The 25,160-nt window shown below is 35.6% G+C and overlaps 1 protein-coding gene across 2 annotated transcripts in view; it reads right to left on the reverse strand.

Moving 5' to 3' along the window:
* CSMD3 (CUB and Sushi multiple domains 3) overlaps positions 1-25,160 on the reverse strand; it is a 545,585-nt gene that overhangs the window by 17,199 nt on the left and 503,226 nt on the right. For both annotated transcript variants that reach the window (XM_009995351.1, XM_009995350.1), the window contains 7 exons: positions 24,788-24,964; positions 22,165-22,344; positions 18,077-18,250; positions 13,520-13,693; positions 13,190-13,263; positions 5,456-5,567; positions 3,924-4,103 (listed from right to left, as the gene is read on the reverse strand). In XM_009995351.1, the coding sequence (XP_009993653.1) occupies positions 3,924-4,103; positions 5,456-5,567; positions 13,190-13,263; positions 13,520-13,693; positions 18,077-18,250; positions 22,165-22,344; positions 24,788-24,964 (1,071 nt within the window). The remainder of the gene's footprint in view (positions 1-3,923; positions 4,104-5,455; positions 5,568-13,189; positions 13,264-13,519; positions 13,694-18,076; positions 18,251-22,164; positions 22,345-24,787; positions 24,965-25,160) is intronic.

Genomic DNA, 25,160 nt, shown 5'->3' on the forward strand with positions numbered 1-25,160 from the left:
CCTAATGCAGAATACTCTCATGAAGCACTAGACTCCATTCCTTGCTCCAATATTTTTTTCAGTATTTGGTATCTTGCATCTTTGAACCCAGACCTGTTCTCTCTGATGGATACACTAAAAAAAACTAGACAAGAAAAGCAACTTCCTTGTCCCTGAGTGGAGTATTTTTCTGCATGAAAAGGAAGCCTTAGCATAAGTGCTGAGAATATTGTTATTGAGAATAAATTTTAGCTTATTACAGAAAGCTTGTGATTGGTATATAGATTAAAACAGATAAGGAACAAAGGCAGGGGTTTAAATGCAACCAAAAGTCCTCATGGGCTGCTACAACTGATTGATAAATCTCTATTTACTCTTTGTTTTGAAATAAACTTACTAAATTTCAGTGAACATGGTTGACTTGGAAGGAGAGCTTCAACAACATAGCTTTTTGATTATATCAAGCTCAGGTTAGAAATACCCAGATCACACTTTCCAAAGAGCTTTAGTACAAAAAGGTTTTGAGTTAATTAGCATTGTAAAGGTGGATATATTTCTAGTCAAGCTCAGAACTTAAATTTTAAATACAAAATAAAATTTAAATACAAAATTTAACTAAAAATACAAAATGTCTAGGTCCAGACATTTCCTGAGTAGGACTTTCAAGACTGTAGTTTTGCATTTTGAAGACCAAATTCCGATTTAATTCCCCTATGGAGACTTTTAGAGCTCTCAACTCCAAATGTTTTATTTCTTTTCATCCATTTCCAAGTAATTTTTAGAGAAGTTCACATATACAGGTGAACAACCTGACTTGGTGTTCTTCCTTCCACAGGAAATAAATGTTTCACTACATTGTAACAGGTAAAATTGAAAATATTGAAGAGGTATTTTACTTTATCTAAGTACAATTAATAATTCACAATATGTCGCTCATTCTTAGCTCTCTCCACTGCTAAAAACCAAGAAGCAAGACCTCTGATCCTAGAAATTTTGCATTTCTGTAACCATTTCTCAGGACATTAGGAAACTAAGTTATATGACAATAGATACATTCATATTTACTGTTGACTATTTTGTTAAAAAAATTCCCATAAAGTTTCTTACTATCAGAGAGAACAGTTACTACTACTTGTTTCAATGTCGTCATCAGAAAATTAATGGATCAAAATACAATCCATGAATCACATTTGGCCTGCGATAATACTTCCTGAGTACTGAACATACCATAAGCTTCCTGGAAGCTCTCTTCTAACACTTTTCCAAACCTCTGTTCTGTTTTCCCCCAGCACTTGCCCAGCATGTAATGCCAGGACACCTCTTTTTTTTAGTAATACAAAATATTAATTTCCTGTTTCTCTTCCAAGTAGCAATGTTTGACTATATACCCTTTGAAAGGCTCTGGAAGAACCCTGGGGGTAACCACATCTCAAAGATTAGGCATTAGCAGTTTGAAAGGTGCTTTAATTATTCAGGAAATCAAATTCCAAACAGTTGCTATACTTGAGTAAGTTTCTTATCTGAAATTAAAAACTCCATTCTCAAAAAGATTTTGCCATGAAGTTTTTCATGCCATGCCATGACACAGCATGCAGTAAAAATCAGAAAGAAAATAAAATGTCGGAATATCAAGAACAAAGTAGAAATATTTTGCTTCCAAGTATGCTATTGTTGCTTACATACAAATATAAAATAATACTAAATCCCATGGATTAATTCCATGCAGTGAATCTGACATCTAATTGGGGATTCAGGCATCCTCCAATATTAGAATAGAATCATAGAATCATTTGTGTTGGAAAAGACCTCTAAGGTCATCAAGCACAACTGTTAATATAACACTACCAAGCCCACCACTCAACTATGTTCCTAAGCACAGTATCTACTCGTCTTTTAAATATATCCAGGGATGGTGACTCCAGCACTTTCCTGTGCAGCCTGTTACAGTGCTTGAGAACCCTTTCATTGAAGACGTTTCTTCAAGTATCCAATCTAAACCTCCCCTGGGGGAACTTCAGGTCATTTCCTCTCATCCTATTGCTTGTAACTTGGGAGAAGAGGCTGACCCTTTCAGGTAGTTGTAGTGAGCTATTAGGTTTCCCTTTATGCCCCTTATGCATGGGGTTGTGACCAAAGTGCAGGGCCTCATATTTAGCCTTATTGAACCTCACACAACTGGCTTTGGCCCATCATTCCAGCCTGTCCAGATCCCTGTGCAGAGCTTTCCTATACTTAAGCAGATTAAACTCCCACCCAACTTGGTGTTGTCTGCAAACTTACTGATCAGATCATTGATAAAGATACTAAGGAGACATGGCCCCAACACTGAGCCCTGGGGAACACAACTCGTGACCAGCTACCAACTGGATTTAACTCCATTTACCACAACTCTTTGGGCCTGGCCATCCAGCCACATTTAAAAAGAAGAGTACACCAGTCAAAGCTCCAAGTAGCCAGTTTCTCCAGGGAAATGCTGTGGGAAACCATGTCAAAGGTCCTCCTTCTTGCCCTTCTTGTAGACTGGTGTGACATTTGCTGTCCTCCAGTCCTCAGGCATCTCTCCTGTTACCCATGACTTATTGAAGATGATGGAGAGTGGCCTAGCAATGACCTCCGCCAGCTCTCTCAGCACCCTTGGATGCATTCCATCCGGACCCATCAATTTATGGATGTCCAGATTACTCAACTGATCCCTAACCCAATCCTCATCTACCATGTCAAACCCCTCCTTTATCTTGACTTCTTCTGGGGCTATATGAATCTAGGGCTCATTTGAAATTTGGAGGTCCATTTTCAAGAGTATTTACAGGCTCAGGAAAGTAATATATAGACTATTTAGTAATTTTTATTGTGCCTTCCTGGACTTCATTGCCCTTCAGGACTGCCTCCCAAGGGATGCTGTTAACCAATTTCTGAAATAGGCCAAAGTCTGCCTACTGGAACTTCAAGGTAGCAGTTCTGCTGTCTCCTACCTTATTTCTCGAAGAGCCAAAAACTCTACCACTTCATGATCACTGTGCCCAAGATGGCCTCCAGCCATCACATGCTTCACAAGATCTTCTCCATTGACAAACAGCAAGTCCAGCAGGACGTTTTCCCTAGTGGAGTCCCTCAACAGCTGTGTCAGAGAGTTATCCTCCACACAATCTAGGAACCTCTGGACTGTCCCCTCTCTGCTGTGTTATATTTCCAGCAGGTATCTGGAAGTTGAAGGTCCCTCAGGAGAACAAGGTCTAGCAATTGTGAGGTTTCTCCCAGCTGCTTATAGAATATTTCATCTGCCTCTTCATCCTTGTTGGGTTGTCTATAACAGACTCCCACCATGATACCTGCCTTATTGGTTTTCCTCTTGATTCTTGCCCATAAACACTCAACCTTACTATCACTAAGGTCTGGTCAATCAAAAACCTCCCTAACATTCAGGACAACTCCATCATCTGTCCTTCTTGAACTGTTCCTTCTGAAGAGCTTGTAGTCAACTATGCTTGCAGCCTCCAGTTGTTCAAGTCATCCCACCATGTTTCTGTGATGGCAACTACTTAATAGTAGGAGAGCAACTGTCATAGCTGTCTTGCAACTGACACAATCTCTGTACATAAAATTATCCTAATCTAAGTTTAGTTGGTATTTGGAAAAACATCAAGTTTCTTACTCGTCTGAGTTTTTGAGAATGTAGTCCAAACCTTACTCAGTCAGAAGTCTAAAAGCAGATGTTACCCAAGAATTACGCCTCGAGAATTATATCTTAAATTGGCATTTTTGAGCATGCAAATGAAAGACAGGTATATGGAAGGATATGTCCCATTAAACATTACTGACAAAGGATTAGAGTTATCCTCTTAGATGTTGTCCTCGTCATTCTGCCTTACCTTATTAGACTGCAAGTAAAGAGAATCATTGAAGTACAATAGATGAAAGATGCAGTGGAAAACAGAAGATCTTACCTTCACAAACTGGAACTTTCCCAGTCCATGTACCATCAGATCTACAGGCTCTATGCTCTGATCCTCCTGCCAGGAAGAAGCCTGGCTGACAAGTATAGATCAATGTATAACCAAGTGAGGGAAGATCCATTCCTGCAACATTTGCATGAGTTGGTGTTTCTGGTTGTTTACAGCTGTGAGCTGCAAAGAAAAGATAAAACATCCTTCAGTCAAAATGGTGAAAATATTTCTGAAAAAATAATCCATACCCATTCTTATGGGTAATGTAAAAAAAACAAACATCAGTAAATATTACATAGTAATTTATTTTTAATTCACAATAAAAATTACTACATAGTCTATATATTACTTTCCTGAGCCTGTAAATACTCTTGAAAATGGACCTCCAAATTTCAAGGCACCAAGAACCAACCTAAACTCAACTGCGTGACTAAAATTAATTGTCTGAACACGCAAACACAAAACCACACATCTTACCACAGTTAAAAGCAATTTTGTCTTGTGACTTACATGACTTACAATATCTGTGTAGCATTGAACAACAGTAAATAAATGGATCATTTGGAAAACATTATAAAAGGTCAAGAAGAAATTGTAGGTGAGGTAAGTTTTAAACATCAGGCAGGAAAAATAATTACAGTTCCTAATCTCATGCACAGTGTCTTACACCTTCAAAACCCACCAGAATCTGAGTCTTGTGTTATCTCAAAAACCAGCATACGTCCCAGAGTATACCTCACCTTTGAACACACTGAGCTACTGATTTGATGTTTGCTTGGGGGAAGCCAACTGAAACACTAATGATGTTTCATTCTGTGGATATGGTCTCCATACACTGAAGTAATTTTATAAGGTCAGACCTTATAAGGTGAGAATATTTTCAGAAAAATACAGCTGGATAGCTAGAAGACTAGAAAGATTAACTAGTATCTTATACCTTCAGTATATCTGCACTATTTACCGAAGTGAGATGAAATGCTACTTCCTGTAGTGAAGCAAGAATATTCTCCCAATTTCAGAAATAAATAAATAAGAAATAAAAATCCAATTACAAAAACTTTTTTCCTTCCTTCTTTGAATACCCTGAGTGCTTAGTTGGGAAACATGGAAACAGCTGAAACTCTTTACTAGAACGAACTACAACTATCCACTCCAGTACAAGTTCGGGTTGTGCAGAGCTTTCCTACATGTCCTATTCTCACCACCTCCTCCCAACTCTTTCACTGTCTTCATTAAAAGGCTTGCACACTTCTAGATAGAAACTTACTATTTTCAGCATCTCTGGATGAAGAGCTGTCTCTTATGCTTATTATTTTGTGTGGTTGTTTTTGTTTGTTTAATTCTATAGGCTATTACAGAAAAATTCATTCCCAAAACCACTCTTGTAACTGCTGAAAACTGATAATGCAAATTTGTATTAACTTTAGGTTAATAAAACTATATAAATTAACTTCACAACAATGTTATTGTAGCTAAATAGCTTAGATTAAAAATAAATTAATTAATAGACCAAAATTCTATAATTTACTTACGTATACATTCTGGCTGGATTCCACTCCATGTAAGATCAGGAAGGCAAGTTCTTGTTGTTGAGCCATGGAGCAAGTGTCCTTTTTTACACTGAAACTGAACAATGTTTCCCACCTGTTGAAAAGTAAAAAACATAGTAGTATTGTCTTGAGGAAATATCAGTTAGTTGGATTTTTTTTCCAAATTTAACAGCTTCACATAATACAGGCTAGATAAATTGTGATTCTCTTTCTGCAGAAAGTAAATTAATTTCACAGAGCATTTTGATGTGAAATAAAAATTTGCTTCATTCTCACTAAAATTGCTGTCCTCCCATGGAGGAAGTCCTCCATGGAGGAGAACTGAAACCTCATCTGCTCGTCTCTCTGATGTGTTACTTTTGGCCTGGAACAGTTCACACACTGTGAGTTTGGAAAACAAACTGACTGTGGCTTCCTAGCACTGGACCAAGGAGGTCAGTTATACAATCTTGCAGGAAATTAGGGAAGTCACAGAGCTGAAACAGGTAATAGATTCTGTTGGACCTTTGCTGAACTAGACACCCTTTGTGGAGTGCTGGATGAATTCACAAATTATAATAAGAAATATTTCATTAGAACACACAAAGCCTGATAAACAATACTGGCTCATGCTTCAGAAACAACAATGTTCCTATAATATATTAATTTTCTTTTTTGATGACAAAAAATAGAAAAGAATCATGTTTTATAATACACAGATAATAGAAACTGGAACACGAGTACCTTATACTTTACAATAGCAATTCATCTGAGATTGGGTTTTAATTATTATTCTTATGGGTATGTGTTGCATAAAAAGGAAAACAGAATTCTCTAGTCAGAAACAGTTTCTGCACAAACATTACATTGAAAACTTGTTCAGCATGTCCAGTCATGGTGACATTGATGAAAATGCAAGTAGTTCTTAGTTTCCATCAAAACCAGAAAAATTAGATTACAAGTGCTTAATTCAGAGGATAGCTCATTACATGCTGAGAATGGTTAACTATAATATTAAGTTGCACAGATCACATCTACTGTTCTGCACTGACCTGTATAAATGTATTTATCTACTCATGTTTAAACAAGACAACACATTTACAATTCTGGTTTTGGGTTTTTAAAAATTATTTTCTTTAAATATATAACACTATATTCAAATCAGTTGTCAAAGGTAAAATGTTTAGTCCTGGGAAACAGCATTACACTGCTACAAGTAGTAATATGAAACTTTACAGTACTATTCCATTTCAGGCTTCTCATCAGAATTAAATCTCATAGTACCCATGAACAACAAACAGTAGCTCATCAACACAGTATGTGATTAAAAATACATCTGGTTTTTGTTTGGTTTGTTGTTTTTTTTTTTTCTCTTTACTGTGCTCAGCAGACAATGTAATTACTTTTAAAAGATTTTGAAGAAAATACACTAAATCACTTCCACAATTAAGCACAAAGTGGGGAAACACTGAAAGCTAAATCCAAGTACTTTATTGTGTGCTAAAGAGTTTGGCTAAAAACAACCACCACCAATACATTACTTTACAACAAATACAAGTCTTATGAAAGATTTGTTTATTTCAGTCATCTGCCTTTAGCAAAGTAATCTCCATTCACAACTATGGAAGGAACACCTGCCCTATTTAATCTTTAGGTAACAAGGAAGATAATACTTTGACACTGTCTTCAAAACGAGGACCCTTTCACCCTTGCTTATACAAAAAAAAAAAAAAAAAAAAAAAAAAAAAAAAAAAAAAAAAAAAAAGAAAGAAAATACAACAAAACCCAGACCTCAGCTTAATAGGGAAATGTAGATTCTTAATACACATCTGAATAGGAACTTACTTTTCTTTTCCCTTTATTCTTTCAAAGTTGACTATACGGTCTTCCTGAATATAAAATATTTAAGAAAAAAGTATAAATGTAATGTGGAGTAGCTGGACATCATGGAAGTCCATGAGGTAAAGAGGTGATTTGGTTACTTACACTTAGATACCTAATTTTAAATGGTAACTAAGTTAGAGATTCAACCTCCAGTAGTCAATAACACCCCTACAAGTAGCTATTGTATGGCTTTAGTTATGCTACCTCACTTATTTTAAATTAACATTTTATGTGATACATTTTTTTAAAAAATGAAGTGCCTTTTTTTCCAAGTTCAACAATTGTCACAATGTAATTATCTTTCATATATTATTTCAACATAATTTAAATATGGGCAATACTGAATTAATCAGATAACTGCAATACTGAAATTTTCACCTACTTTTTAGTAGGATATTACCAAAAATAAATTTTTCATTGTATAGAATCTCTTCAGAAGAATGAAAAGTCAATAGATCAAAAACATGAATTCAACATATTCAGTAAAATTCAGTATATTGTAATTTTAGTAATCAAGAATGAGCTGAAGAAAAAGTTAATGCTTCATGTGTTAAAAGAGCTGGAAAATCATGTCCAAGTCTTTAGATCTACTCAATGAGTAACAATGAAAAATGGAAGGAAGTGTGTTTCAAAATTTTTCTGTAACATTTCTCACTTCTTTACTTGCATATTTATGACTTTGGATGAGTTCTTTATGAACTGAGTTTTCTGCTAGATAGATACATTGAAGGAAAATTGTTCATCTAAAGAACAGAACCAAGAAATGTACGGAATTTTTTTTCCCCTGTCTGTCCATTTCCATTACTGTTCTGCCTGCCTTATGGCTTCATTGAAGCTTGGCTTCCTAACCATGAAATAAATTCTTTAGTTCCAGAAATATATCAGTGAGATAAGGAAATGCCTCAAGTTGCCAAGTGGAAAGGCTGAGTTGCTAGCATTCCACAATTAAGAAAACCCACAGCACTTCAACCAAAAAAAACCCCACAGCAAACAAACTCAAACCAAACCGCTGCTGATGGTGCAACCAGTTATTGTAATAACTTTTAATCCAAAAGTATAATTGTAAGTTAAACTGTTATTCTTATTTCCTCCAAAAAAACACCTGGATGTCACCTATATTATCCTTGGCAGGGGAACACAACCTTTATATAAGTGCCAAAAGTAGCATAATAAATACAAAAGTTGCTCAAGTGATGAAGATTTTTTTTAGAAGTGCTGCCATGCTATTCAAGGTAATGAAACAAATAAAGGAATGACACTCCCTGATCCTGAAGAAGAAAAAGAAAAAAGAAGAAAAATATTGCAACCAATATTTAATTAATTTAAAATTAAGAAAATAATTTAAAGAACTTTACAGGAAGTCTATTTCACAATATTCTTGTGCTAGAGGCACCAGGTGTCACTACAATGCAGCCTTCTATGGTGTTAAAACATTTCCAGTCTTGAGATATTCAGATCTGTTCACATTTTATGTTACATAGTTCAAATAGAAGCACGATTTGGGAGAATTAGGGAAACAAAGGCAATATCTTTGTTTCCTATACTCTGTTTTTAAGGAAGAGGTGCTCTATTTGCAACAATTTGTGCCTCTAATCCAGAAAAAAATGAACTCCTTGTATACTACTTGATCATCTCTGTTCCACAGCTCCTTTTTCCATGGTGTCTGTCATGGTTTGGATATACCAAAAATACTAACTTTTATAGCCCAGAAAGCCAACCGTAATCTGGGCTGCATCAAAGATAAATAATTTCCAGTTGTAAAATAGAACAAGTATCTAACAGAGGTGCAATGTATCTTATAGAGTAGATTGAAATACAATGTGGAACTGCAGGGAAAGTGGTATAAATGTGCTCAAAACCCCTGGCTTCCTGCCAGGGAAGCATGCCATTCTGACACTAACATCCTCCACTGACACCAGACTGAAGCCACAGATCTCAGGATCCTGAGAAGCAGAAGGTAGCAGGAAAATGGCATGCTCTCCGATAAGGCTTAAATTACACTTTCATTGATGCAGTGATGATGCCAACTGTGTTAATAGAGACAGTTATACTGTGGTAGCATACCACTTCTCTTGAAATTTCATTCTACAATGCAATCAACATTAAAGTTTTTCTAAGCATTAGATTCACAGGAGTTTATTTGCAAGGTTGCTCCACAGCTGCACATCAAGTTTCATATGGTATTTCATAAACTGGAACCCAAGATATAACACAGGGCTACCACTACTGTAATGTGGATATTTTTCCTTCAAAATTCAGACTGCACTTTGGCTCCCTGTAGTTTTTAACGTAGCGGAAAATAGCTGAATTTCTACAAAAACATATGTTGGAAAAGTGGGAGAAGCAATAAATCTTACCTATATGACTGATTGGTCTAAGGAGTTCTAAACTGTTTCTTCAATTCAGTAGTATCTTATGTTACAACAGCTTATGATGAAAGTGCTATAAGCAATTTTCTATGTTACTAGCAATATATCTTAAGAAATATTTCAAAACCACAGTTTCTTTCCAAGGAGCAATTTATTTTCCAGATTACAGATGAAGTCAGTATCCACCAAGTTGTAAAGATATTTTGTCTCCATTGTAACACAAAGTTAAGGCAGATCCGTCCCATAAAAAATACTCAGATGACAGGGAAACATCCTAGAAGAATATATTTATAACAATTAAAGCATTGATGCTACTCATTTAAATGCCATGCCTGATGTCTAAGTAGCACTGAACTGGTATTTTGATGTTATTTGAACACAGAAGAAGTTGTTCTGTTTCTGTCTGCTGAACTCAATACCAAATAATAAAACCCATGTAAAATTCTATTACCTCTTTGTTACAAACAGTTGAAACAACATTCAAATGTGAGGTGATATTTCTGCTTTTGTTAGTGTGGATTACAGAAGGTCTGGCTTTTATATGCTTTTCAGTGAAGCTTGGAACTATGTTATATATGCTTGAACTTTCAATGCAATCAATAAGGTAAGAAAACAGATAATCAAGACTGGGAGAAAAACAAGAACTATAAAATAGTGCCATGGAAATTCACATTGACTTGACATTAGTATTATGAAAAGCAAGTGATAACCAGTGATATAGTCAGGTAAAAGAGAAAGTATTGTAATTTGTTGAAAAGCACTTAGAATATATATGAAGACCTGAATTCTACTGTCAAGCTACAGCTTGATTTTTTGAACAAGACAGAGAGGTAACTTAATGATTACTTAACAATTAAGCCACTTAAATCACTCTTTTATTAGAAGTTTAAATGTGAAGTATTTAAGTGAGTTAATAGAATGCCAAGAAACAAAACCACAAAAATCCAAACACAACCTAAAGAAAATATAAGCCCACAAAACCCCTAAATGAGAAAAAACAACAAAACACTCTGGGTTAGAGTCAGAAAATAATCTTATATTTTCAACGTTAACAATTTACTGTTATGCATTTGCCAATTGCAAAACATTTTCCTTAATTTTGCATAAGCTCTTCTGGTCTACGGTTTCAAATGGTAGAAAACTGACCTATCTTACTAAAGAAAATCAAAGCCATCTAATCTTCAGCGTTTTGCTACACTTCATTCTTTTACCTTTGTGCTATGGATGGAAGCAAAAGTCATGATTATCCCATTCATACAGAAAGTAAACATACATATAGATTCATATGTAATATATTTGTGGTTTAAATGAGTCATAACATTATTGAATATATGCTAACGTAGTATTGCTTTCCAGAATCTACAAAAACTTGTCTAGAACTGATAATTTTGACTGTTGTTTCCACCCAATAAAGAGTTAAACTCAACTTCATCTGTACCAGTGATAGTTCTACCCTATTTTGTATTGACAAAGCCATCATATTTAGATTAACCAGAAGCTGCATGCAGACAGTTACTATACAAAACCAAATTTACCATATCAGCATGAAGATACAATAGCTGACTAGGTAAGGAGACTACAAATCATACAGTTTAAATCTGCTAGGTATTAACCTCACAACTGTGGGATCTAGGGTGTAAATTCTGCCAGCAGCCACACTTCTTTCAGAGATTATTTATCAGTTGACATTTTGCCTGGTATTTTGACAGTTTCATGCTAGCCATGAGTGATGCTTTCATTCACAACTACAAGAACAACATCTCAAATGAGAATGTCTGCATTAGCTGTGTAGCAGTGTAGAAAGCTCATTAATATGCTAGAAAAACTGTAACAGTTCTTACGAAGCTGAATAAATAGTTGTCCTCTAGCATAATCTTGTATTATACACAAAGGAAGTTAACCCAGGGACTCCTCCTGAATATTGTATTTTGGCATGAAAGAACACTCCATTTTCTGCAGCAAACAGAGGCAATTATAACACCACTTGCATATGGTTCTGATCTAGCACATTCTGAAAACCCTAAGATTTCTAAAACAATCACTAAGCAGGAGTAGCACTGTGTAAAGGCCACCAAAAAGACAAATCAAACAAATTTTTGGCCATGGAACTTTGAAGTCTTTAGCTCTAAACTGTTTTTAAAAACTACTTTCAAGTTGCAAATCAGTTCAAATTTTAGTCAGCTCTTTCTTGCACCTTTGGCAATCTACAGTTTTTATTTAACTCCTGCTACTAGACAGACATCACATACTATCAGAGAACTGCTAGCTCTTTTGCCTAGTTCTCTTCTCATGTCTGGAGCTGAAACACAGATGTAGCAGGATAGTCTAGACTCTTTTGTAGTTTGTTTGAAGATGCTTTATCAGAATTCTAGCAAATTATAGGGCACATTTTTGAATCTGTACAACATTCACCCATGAAAACATCTCACTGATGCCACTGTTTTGTGTGACTCAAAGAAATCAGAATTCAGAGGTATTATCAATTTCACAATTCTATTTCCAACAGAAGCATATAAAAACACCATTTGCCATGACGTAACCTTGTAGAGAAGGTGTCAAACAACCACCTGTGCTGCATCAGGCATCAGCTTGGACAAGGTGATTTTTCTCTGCTCAGCACTGGTGAGACACCAGTGGATGCTTGGTCCAGTGCTGGGCTTACCAGTGCAAGGGAGACAGGGATATACTACATTGCATCCAGTTATGGGCTGCAAAGGTGATTAAGGGAGCTGGGATTGTCCAGCCTGTGAAAGAAAAGGCTCAAGGGGAATCTTAGCAGTGTGTATTAAAATTTACTGGGCACAAAAGGTGACAGACTTTTTTTCAGTGGTGCCAAATGATAAGGCGAAGACGCAATAAACATAAATTGAAACATAAGAAGTTCTGTTTAAAAATAAGAAAAAGCATTTTCACTTAAGGGAGGTCAACTGGGAACAGACTGCCTAGACAGGCTGTGGATTACCCATCCCTGGAAATATTCAAACTCACCTGAACATTAAACTGCTCTAGCTGACTTTGGTTTGAGAAAGGGGGTTGAACAAGAAGCTCTGCAGAGGTGGCTGCCAACCTCTGTGACTCTGTGATTCATTCGTGGTCACATAATTTTCAAACATAACAACAGGACTGCTTGCAGGAAAAAAAATCCACTGGTTTTTAGAGTATGTCTACATAAGCAATTTGACTCACAGCATACACACTTCTAAGGAGAAAAAGCCTGCTTGATAAACAGTAGGGAACATGAATACATTTCTTCAAGGTGAAACCAAGCAGAACTTGATCACCAGGGTTTCACGTAGTGCTGTGCTAATAGGGACACAAGGTCAATGTAAACCAACAGCTAGAAATAGGGAAACACAGCAACACTCCAGCAACCAGCTCTCATAAGGCATGAGCAGTTTCTGGACTTCTAATCAGAAGTTTCTAGACTTTGAGGTAATAAAAAAACATTTTAATAAGCAAGTTAACAAAAAACAGCATAGTCTACCTGATAGCCAAAGGTGTTGTTTTGTGACCCATGTCTTGGAACTCCTGGATTTTCACATGCTGTGCGAGTAGGTTCTTAAAGACAAATTACAGTAAATTGAAGACAAAACTAATTACCAAATTTTAATTAAATGCATGAATGTATCACAAAATGAAGCTCATGCAACAACATGCAGTAAGCCAATAAAAGAAAAAAAACAAGTTACTGGATTTTTAGACAGTACCAATAACAACAGAATAACACAAAATAGCTGAAAACTCCAAGATTAATTTAGCAGGAAAAGAAAAAGAAGCATTTTAAGAAATTTCAATTATGTGAGTGCAACCTTACCTATACATCGAGGAGAAGAACCACTCCATGTGCCATCTGCTTGGCAAATTCTGGTGCTGGAGCCAACCAAAATAAAGGGAGGATTGCAAATGAAAGAGACTTCTGACTGATAGATGAAGCTTTTGCCTTCTCTTTTTCCTTGAGCGGGTATGCCAGGGTCACCACAAAATTTTGCTGTGAGAAAAGACATGATAGAAACAGAATATGTCATTTGTTAAAACACACAAAAATAACACCTGAACTCCACCAAGCAATTACTCCACATTTTATCTATTTTATTAAACACAGGTCTGATACAGGCCTGAGAGTTGGGCCCGTGCAAACAGTATGAAGTTCAACAAGGCCAAGTGCAATGGCCCGCACATGGGTTGGGCAACCCTGAGCATAAATACAGGCTGGACATAAAATGGGTTGAGAACAGCCCTGAGGAGAAGGATTAGGGGGTTTTGTTTGATGAGAATCTAAAGATGAACCGGCCATGTGTGCTTGCAGCCCAGAAAGCCAACCATATCCTGGGCTGCATCAAAAGAAGTGCGGCCAGCAGATCAAAGGAGGTGATTCTCTCCTCCTTTATTCCACTCTAGTGAGACCCCTCTTTGAGTACTGTGTCTAATTCTAACCCTCAACATAAGAAGGACATAGAGCTCTTGGAGTGACTGTAGAGGAGGGACACAAAGATGATCTGGAGGATGGAGCACCTCTCCTATGAAGGCAGGCTGAGCAAGTTGGGGTTGTTTAACCTGGAGAAGGCTCTGAGGAGACCTTATAGTGACCTTCCAGTACCCAAAGGAGGCCTACAGGAAAGCTGAAGACGGACTTTTTATAAGGGCATGTAGCCATAGGATGAGGAGTAACAGTTTCAAACTGCTCACAAGAGAAGGGTTGGAACTAGATGATATTTAAGGTCCTCTGAAACCAAACCATTCTACGATTCTATGAAACAGACTCATTTAATAGGAATCCAAAGTGAGACTCGATAGTCAATCTTTAGTCTGCTTTAGTTTGCAGTAGTTTTGCTAGCTTTTCAAAATACCTACCTAGTGGGCTTGGTCAGCAGCTTGAAGTTGACTCTCAAGATTTCATAACTTATTTTATGAAGGCCAAATATCCACTATTCACCTTGACTCCAAACTACATCAATCTGAGAGTATACCAAACTTTCATGTCAGTCTCACATGCTCTGTTGTTTTCTGCCACCTACCCAATGCTCCAAATTTGTGTATGAGCAAAGAATTTGTAAGATTTTAGGAACTCTAAATACTTACTTCCTCAGCTTTCATTGAAAGATAAGATTTGGTATCTATGGAAGTTCAACATTTGAAAGTTAACAGAGCTAACAAAAAAACCCAAAAAAACCAGCAAAGAAATAGCAGCAGTATAAAAGTCAAACACTAACAAGCTGTTACCAGATGAGATAAATTTGAGCGATAGGAACATATGCTTAAATTCATCTTTTTTATACCTATCTCCTTAAGATTCCTCATGTCTGTAGCACAGCATAACTAACTAAATACACTGCTGGCAAATGTACTGGTCTTCTGCAGTTAAAGTATTGATTATTGTTAGAAGCTGGATTTTTAATAGATTTGGGAAATCCAATCAGCTGTGAAAAACCCTGCGCCAGCAAATAATATTATTTTCTGACACTAGGATTTCCAATATTGCAGAGTCTAAGTTCATATCAAAGAGAAAATGCTGTAATATGCACAAAAAATTAAAACACTGACCAATGTCTGCAATGATGAATTTCTAAAAATGCATATTGTACAGATAGTGGAATTTTCTGCTCCATCTTTCTCTTTGATAAACAAAATTTGAATAATGTCTTTTAAACGATCACCTTCAAAATACATTCCTAATACCTCTACCTTTGTCACCTATGCCTTAAGCTTTTTAAATTACATGTATACATGTAAATCTTCTGCTCTCTGTTTCTGCAGACACTGACAGTATAAGAAATCCATGCACACACATGTTGAAGAAAAATAATTTCATCTGTATATACCAGAAATGTATACAATTTCATGACTGTAAGTGAAACGGGAATGTCTGCAGAATTATAGTCCAAATTCTGAAACGGTCTATGAACTGGGGATAGTGTCACACAGTGAATCTCATTGTCTGATTGACAGATTATTATGTAATTCATGTTTTCATGAGAAAATTCTGTGAAAGTCTTTATCTGAAAACAAATTAATTACTTATAGATTTGTTATACAGGTGCTTGAAATGGACTCTTGAACATTCTTTGTACCAACAAAGCAGCAAACACTCTCAAGGGAAAATATCCTCACATTAAAAAACACAGGGGGGTCTATTATAAGCTTATTTTTTTTTTTTTATAAAACTAAGTAAAGTTTACCACTTAATTTTCAGACAACTTTACCCAATCATTTAATTGCTTCTGAATATCTACCTTCTATATAGGTATTCACAGAAAACAGCCATCATGGTAAAACTTGGTTGTTTTCCTCTGATATTGGATTGGGGCACTACAGAACAAACTCAAATTACAGCAAACTGGAAGCTCTGGAGAGTGCTCCCACTCCTAATGGAAATATTTTCCTAAGGACTCTGAGGGCCTTTAACAGAGCGAGGGCCGTGGAGCAATGGAAAAGAGGCTGTGAGAGCAGTCTCATTCTTCAAAGACATTTCATTGATTAACAGCAAGTTATATCTGTAGTTAGGAATATTTAGCCATAGCCGTATAATTTATATTTTTTTTGCCATTTACTGTCAAGTTTACAAAAACAGAAGTCCTTTATTCAAATTACTATATGCATAATTAAGCAGAATAATTTACTAAATCATAGATAACAAATATTCAACCAAAGACACGACTATATTCTGTACTGAATAATTATTCCATGTTATAACTACACCTTGCACTTCTTCAGCTGCAGGCTCTATGGAATCAAGCTGAGAACTAAATTTCTGGTGTCAAGAACTGCTTAAAGATTGCTCACCGAGAATGACTTTCACCAGCTCCCTCTCATTTCTGCCAGATGGCAGCTAGCTTAAGCTCTTTGACAAGCACTGCCTGCCAGCTGATTTCTCTTGCAAGCCAATGGGTAACCATTACACATCAACAACATTCAGATAATGTAATCTCTGCATGAAACAGCCTTTAGTTACCAGGCAGTTGCATTCTGTGCTAACTATACCTTTTTAAAAGTTTCAGGGTTGAGCCCCTTTTTCAGAGCATGCCTCAGTATTGAGCATTCCAATCTCAATGATGACAAATAGCTTGTGGGATCTAAAAATGAATGTCAGGACACAGTATTTCCATCAAGAACAAATGATAAAAATAATTTTTCATGGTCTTTGATGTTCATAATATAGTGGACTCTAAAAGAGCTCCATCTTGAGAACTTGAACAACAAATGCTGGGTATTTTTTCTTCCACAAACAATGCCTTTCACCAGTTCTGGAACACACAGTTTCAGTAGCACTGAGCAAATTTTGTTGATGATGTGAGAATATCATTAGGAAAAAAAAGAAAAGATCATACATGCTATGCTTTCAGAGCAGTAGGGTATAGCCAAAATAAATAACATTTTTGAAAGGGGGACATGAAGAATGCAAAACAGATAAAAAGATAGCAAATTGTATTTTGCAACATTTAGCAAGCTCAGCTACTTGGCAAGCTTGAATAAAATCTTCAGAAAATTGTAAAGCCACAAAGATTCAATTCACCTCTTCCAGTTAGACTCCTTGCTCAAGATTATTACAGAGATTCAGTGGTGTTGCTATTCCACAAATACCTACAGAACCCTTTTCTGCGCAATCAAGTGAATATTTCTCAGAAGTCTGAACCATCACATCTTAAAAAATGCTTTTAAATAAGTAGTAAATGTCACCAACCTAAAGAAAAAGTCACATTTTCTAGTGTAATGAAATCTGTAGAAACATACAAATCCATCAATGCTAGAACTTTCTGATTAACAAAATTTGCTGCATTAAAAATAGAAATTAATTTATATCGGGGAAAAAATAGACAATTGTCAAGGAATCTCCTTGGGGCCTGGTCAGCCTTAGCGGCAGAAAAAAACTGTGAAATCAGAGAAAGTTTAGGATGAGTAATGAGTAAATAAAAGAGATTATAATGAAACTTGCTCTATTATGTATCTAGTTGGATCTGAAAACAGACAGCACCTCTTACTTTTGTTTTGACTAGGATAATTTTGTACTCATTGCTTGTAATATTTTTGTTGTTTGTGTTTAAGGCTTCCTATATGCTTACAAAGGATTTAAATACATTCCTATGTCTTCCTCAATCTAGAAATTATGTTACGATTTTGAAAAATATTGAAGGATTGTATTTGTTCCAGATTTGAAATTAGCTGGGCCACTGCTAGGAAAAGACTAAAAAAACCCCAAACAAACAAAAAACCCCACATCCTCCCCCCCAAAAAACCCCACAACAAACCCAAACCAACAAAACAAGCCAAAGAAACAAACCAAAGCAAAACAACTAACAAACATGAAAACTTTAAAGAGGAGAAAAAGCAATATAGCTGTTTAAAGAAAATATAGGACCATAAAGTAAATACATACGCAAGCACTGAGGTACTTCACCACTCCATGTTCCATTCCCAACGCAAGTCAAAACAGCGGGAAAAGAGAGTTCATATCCTGGAGAGCAGACATAACTAATGCTAAATCCCCAGTCCAAGTTTGTTCCTTCCAACCTTCCATTAGAGATCTGCGGAGGAGTTGGGCAGGTAACAGCTGCAATAATATTCAAAATAATTAGGCCCAGCTGCTGTAAATATCCCCAGTGTACACAATTACTAGAAGAACCATATGTGCTAATTTCACCTTTTTAGAGGACAACACAGTGAGGACATGTTATCTTCCTCACTTTATTCTTGCCACACTTCCTGAAGTTAGTACTTCTAGTTTTCTCCATTTAGGAGACAGTGGCTGAATGATGAAGTGTCATAAAGAAAACAGGATGCTACATCAAACCAAATAGGAGGACTACCTAAAAATAAGTATGGAGACTCAGAAACATACAACATTTAAGGCATGTCTGGTATTATTTTCTTATATTTGTCTGTTCAGACAACATGGAATACAATTAACTTTATTTACAGTCATAATAGACAAATACTTTCTTCCCATTAACCAAGTTAGGCATTTGCTAGATATTAATTCACAGGAATGAAATTCCAGGATGACTGCTCCAAAGTGTGACTTGAAAGCCTATTTCTAAGTACCACAGTTTGATTAGTATTTGCTTCATGAATAGCTCCTCACCAAAAACTATCTAGCATCTAGCTAGAGAGACACAATTTAAGGACTTGCAGCTCTTGAAATAGTCAGTGTTTCTACCTCTAAGAAGGCAAACAAGAAGTATTTCAGTATAGTTTTTCATTTCTAGGCCTCCCAAGGAAAAACTATAAATAGGAAACAGGACTGAAAAATACTACAGAAGGACAGGAGAAATAAACAGACATATCTGTTTGTAATGAAGATAAAGTGCTATTCACTGCTGAATAATGGGGTGGTTATAGAAAATTGTTAATTTAGAGCTGGCAGAAAAAGAGTATAAAAGAAGTTAAATGAAAAATAATCTGAATAAAAAAGAGAAAAGGGGAAATTTAAGCCAAAGTCACTAGAATGAAAGAGAAAAAGAAGGAAAAGTTGGGAGACACTCTGCTAGCAAAAGAGAAAGAAAGCAATTTAAAATGGTGTGACTTAATTTAAATTTAGTGAAGACAGTTGAGGTAAATGAGAAAAGGTAGTGACTAAAAAGAAAGCAGAACACAAGGGTCACATGAACAAAGGAAATAAAAGGCTGCACTAGTAACCTTTAAACTTCTATTTATACAGCTGTCATCTTGCAAGTTTAAAAGAAGTTAGAGGCACCAGAACAGGGGTACTTCATATTTGACTGTGAACTGCAGGAGGTTCACCATGTACCATTTCTCCATTCTTATTACACATTCCAGTGAGAGAATCCTAATTATTTATACCACAAAGATGCTCTGCAGTACCATTCATGGCTTTTTGATAATGCTGGATGAAAGTAGTATTATTATCAAACAATCCTCTGCCAACCAGTAAACCAAATCTAAATCTTAAGGTTGTAGTTTTTATATTTTCTTCTTCTCTTGCTCAGGTTCATAGTTTTAAAGAAAACATCAAACAACCAACCCATAAAGGACATGATAGCATTTGTCACACTTCCATGATGCTTTAATAAAAGTAAATAAAAGTAAGCTTTCCAAGCAGCAGAAGTCTGTCTTCATTCTCCAAGAGATTCATGACTAGTATGTTTAAAAAGATCTGCATATTTTAACTTTTAGTTGAATAATAAATAAAAAGTACCAGTCCTAAATTAAGGAAGAAGACAGAAATAGCATGAAAATAGGTGTAAGATCAGAACTTTAGGGTGAAAAAAACCCCAAAACAACACCCAGCAACAAGGCAGAATGCCTATCTAAAAATGTTGTCAAAGATTTACTCATCAATATGTACAGCAACATTTATCAGTTTAAAAGCTGAAAGTATATTAAAAATGCAAGTCTTCAGAAAAGACAATGCTTGAAGAGTCTAATATTTAGTTGCAGATGAACATGCACCTTTTCCAACTAGATCAACGCAGAGAATTTGTATCTTCTATTTTAGTGGCACTGTGACAGTTGTGCATGAGTCTTCTGCCTAGTTAATTTTCCAATTATTTTATCTAAATGGTATAAGAGGACCCTGGCATTTCCTCCTGACAGTAAGAACTAATTGTTATGTATTTCAAACACATTACTGCATATCATATTTTACTTTTAATTACACAGTCAAAGAAATGGGGTTATTAACTTACCTAGTGCATCCACACAAACCTGTGTGGAGTAGAACAAAATTCTGAGAACACTAGAGATTCCACATATGATTATAATTTAGTATTTACACAGGCCATAAGTATGTGTGACCTAAACACAGACAAAAACTAAAAGCCAAAACTGACAGTCTAACTCTTTCTTTGTATGGTTCTGTTTGAAGAAAATCAGTTAGATACCCTACTCCGAGTTAGGTGCCCTGTAGTCCTTAACAATTTGAGGCTGGGAGACTGCATTTCAGTCTAGAGAGGAGACAACTGAGGGGGAATCTAATTAATGTCTATAAATACATGAGGGCTGGGCATCAAGAAGGCAGGGACAACCTCTTTTCTCTTGTGCCCTGTGATTGGACAAGGGGCAATGGACTCAAACTTGAGCATAGGAAGTTCCACCTTAACATGAGGAAGAACTTATTTACTGTGAGGGTGACAGAGCACTGGAACAAGCTGCCCAGAGAGGTTGTTGAATCTCTTTCTCTGGAGACTTTCAAGACCTGTCTGGATGCCTTTCTGAGTGATCTGCCCTAGCTGTGTGTGGTTTTTTTGGTCCTGCTCCAGCAGGGGGGTTGGACTCGATCTTTGGAGGTCCCTTCCAACCACTAATATTCTGTGATTCTGTGATCATAAATACTTGTTCTGTCTTATGATATCCTATCTGTTTGCTTACAGTCATTCTTAGACACAGACAGACATTTGGCCATTCTATTATTAAAATCAGTTTTGTAATTGAAACTGAGACTTGCTGAGAGCACAACTAGAATACAGAGAGTACAATTCTAATACAAGTAAAAAAAAAAAAAAAAAAATCATTGTTAAGAGGATCTTGAAGTCTGATATTCTCATGAATGTCTTGGGAAAACAACTTGAATATTTTACATTATCAAAGTGAACTAGAAGTAAATTGGACATGGTAAGATATTGAGACAATTATAATCAGCAAGGGAAGTAATTGTAAATGGAGCAGACTTTAGAAATGTTTTTAATCTGTTTTGATAAATGAATTCAGGATGTTTTAGGTTTAAGTAAGCAAGTGAGTTTCTCAGAGCAAATTGTTTTGATGACACAGATAACGTTGTCTTTCAGTAACGTTCAGTTTTTTTCCTTTTTATATCTCAACAGCGGACATTTTAAAAATTCCAATAAGAAAGAAAAAACAGGAATGCAATTAGTAAAAGAAAAAGGAAGATCTTGAGATTAATCCTATCAGTTTTTACAGTGGAGAAAATAAGAGGAAGTGGAAAAATGAATATTAGGAAATCTGCTAGAAGGATTTAGACTTTTTGCTGAATATGTCTACAAAACATAGTGATGCTCAAAGGTGCATGTCTAATGAAGGAGGGATCAGAAAAAAAACACCCTAGTATTACAGATAGGATAACCCAAAACAGTTTGGTTTTAACTAAGTTCAGTTCTATATATGTAGACTTTTCCCAAAGGTGTCTATTCTGTGCTTGAGTGGTCTTTTTATAAAAACAGGGTCACATATAAGGTCTTTTTTGGTATGATATGTTAATCTTACCAAACAAATAAATCTAACCCATCATTTAATATTGGTTAATTAATTTAAACAGCAAAGTAATAAAATATTCAGAAAAGCTACAAAAAAACCTGTTCAACATACTGTTCTGGTATGAAAAACGGCAAAGTAGCAAAAAATGAAGTCACTATTCCCGTAGTCAAAAGACCAGTTCAGTATATTCACACTAACAGATTTCTGTGGAAATATTTGGCTGAGTCAGTACAATAAACTGTGGATGTAAATATCATAAAAGAAATAGCTGACAAAAAAAAAAAAAAGTTGTACCTTTGCATGTTGGAATTACTCCACTCCACGTGCCGTTGCTAGTACAAGTGCGAATTAAGGAGCTATTCAATTCCATTGTATAACCAGGTTGGCACATATAAGTAACGTTTTGTCCAACAACATAATCATCACCATATCTCAGGCCATTGGCTGGGACTCCTGGATCTCCACAGCTGATAACTGCAAGTAAATAGATAAGAAACAGATTTTAAAACCTAAATGTGATTTATTTCTATATGAGGGAGAGAAACACATAGGGCAAAACTAAAAAAAAAGAGACTAAAAAGTATCATAAATCTTATCTTCATCATGATAAGATGAAGATGTGTGTCATTTATTAGCTGGCAAACACAACACATGTAGAACAGTTACATTTGGAGAGTATCTATACAGCTGTTCTACTGTTCTACAAAAGTAAAAGTAATGCATGGTACAATTTTGATCAATAAAATGTCAAAATTATAAAATTAATTTTAAAAAGACAAGAAATTATCCATTTATCACAACCACCCTTTTGATACATAGCTATCCCACTGAGGGGAGCAAGTGAGAAGCTTTGTGGTGCCCACCTTCCTACTGGGGTTAAACCACAACAACATGGTAGGAGATAGTCAGGAAAAAAATGAAATGAAACCTGCAATGTCAGAAATATCTTTTGGCACTGCCAATTCTGCTGCTTTGGATACACTTTGAAATAATTATGAGGAAACTGTTCCCTTCCAATAGATAATCCTATGCAAACATATTTCATAGACCTGGCCAAAAACTGGCAGAAGAAAGAGAGGAGATTGCTAAGTCATGATCTGTTAAGTAGCTATTTAGCTAATATTGTCCCTTAACTCTTGTTAATTATCTGTTAGCAATGTAAAATTGACATATTGTCGTAAGAAAGAACATAGCAAGTTAAATATTACAAAGTTTAATAAGTTTGATATTTAGATGTGCTGAGGAACTACAGAATTAAAGCTCTATGCAACAGGACACAGACTCAACACAGCTCTGAGTAACCTGCATTAGCTGACTCATAATCAAGAGTGGTTGGACAAGACAATGACCAGAGGTAGCGACTGACCTCAGCCATTCTGTGACATTGTAAAATACCTTTCAATTTCTGAGTATTTTAGAGCTGCTCCTAATGCCTGCACCAGCTTAGTTACAAATTGCAGCATCCAGCAGTACTTCCATTCCCCTTCAGGAATTAGTTTATGGTCAGCAATGATCAAAAAGGTAAGGTGAGATTCTCAGAGTTCATAGCTTTTTAAAGATTTTAATTCAAATGTTCTTTTCATATTCTAACCACTCCTGTAGATAGATACACATCAAAATGAAAGCCCCTAAATAACATTATGACTGGACTAAACACATAAGGGGATATACTTTTTAGATGTGCAATCACAGCAAAGGGACAACAGTGAATTAGGAATGTCAGTAAATGTATTGTATAACAAAGTTTAAATACTTATATATTACTTGAATCAAGAATATTTTACTTATTACACATGATCTCCAGTGCCTCTCTTTGTTTTATTATAATACTTTTTTTAAAGACTATTTTTAGGTTTTAAGTAAAAATCTCAAATTTCTACCCAAGTAGTGCTTTTTTTTGAGAAGACTGCTCTAGCATTTACTTCAGTTAAATTGAATTCTAAAATACAATAAAAAAACATAGAGGCAGTTATCATTATAAACCAACTTTTTACTTGGTACTGTTAAATAAACAAAAACATTGATCTATCTCACAGGTTTGCTGACTGCAAAAGCAGCTGTTCACAGGCTTACCATTAAAGATGGATTTTAAAAAAATACAAAGAGAAAGTTTCATTATCATCCTACTTTTGGCCTCTATTTGGGTTGCTACAAGTATGTAAGATAGCCAACTCTACAACAACTACTGTACTAGTTAGAAATTTAAGCAACAATAAGAACATACTTCTGATGATGATATGTTTCCTCAAAATGATAGCCAGTCTCATGTGTCATGTAAATGTAAAATTGTCATTAGTATTACTAAAAGATTAACTAGAACATGCAATAAAGCAGGAACAGAGGCCTGGAAATACTGCTGCAAAATGCTTACTGTGAATGTTAGAGAAGCTGAATTATCTTCTGTTCACTGTGTAACCAAAGGAAGTGTAAGGTTAACGAAGAGGCCAAACAGAAGATGTTATCTGAGAGCAGTGCAACAGTTTTGACCTCAGAGCCACAACAAAAAGAATTCTCAAGCATTCATTTCAAGGTTTTTCTTTTCTGCCTTCTGAAAGAGCAGTATATTATGCTGTTCTCACGGTGAAGAAAAGCAAATATGACATACCATATATTACAAACAAGATTAAAGATGCATATTAGGAAAGAGTAAAAGTAGGAAGATCATGTAACCATACAACTCCTTTAAACTGTAACAGCAGTCTATGTATTTTACTATACTGTGTCTGTCTTTAAAGAAAGCGGATTCTTCATCTTTTCATAGCATTATATTTTAAGAAATATTTAATGTAAAAATTTTTGTATTAATCAGTAAAATAAAAAACTGAACACTTAATTTATTTGCATCCAGCTTCTATATTTTCCTTCATTGTGTTTCAGAGGAAAGAAAAACAAAGATTTCATTAGAAATATGTCTTACTTGTGCAGTTTGGCAACGATCCAGACCATGTTCCATTGGCAGTGCATTGTCTTACAGATGATCCAGAAAGAATGTATCCTTCCATGCATGAATAAATTACTGAATTAGAGAATGTAGTTCCATCAATACGGAATACTTTTCCATTAGCCGTTGTTCCTGGATTACCACACTGCACAGCTGTAAAGCAAAAAGTTAAATATTTTTCAAATATAGCTCATTTTTAAGCTAGTAATGTCTAATGAGAATCCTGCTGCCAGGAGTGCTATGTCGTAGAAATCTATGCAGTTACCTTGAAATATGTAAGCTTCACCACCTACTCATAAGGTGTGCTGAATAGTAAATATCTGCATGAATTATTTGTTTTTACTCATTT

The sequence above is a fragment of the Chaetura pelagica genome, unplaced genomic scaffold (assembly GCF_000747805.2).
Source record: "Chaetura pelagica isolate M959 unplaced genomic scaffold, ChaPel_1.0 scaffold53, whole genome shotgun sequence".
Lineage (NCBI taxonomy): Eukaryota > Metazoa > Chordata > Aves > Apodiformes > Apodidae > Chaetura > Chaetura pelagica.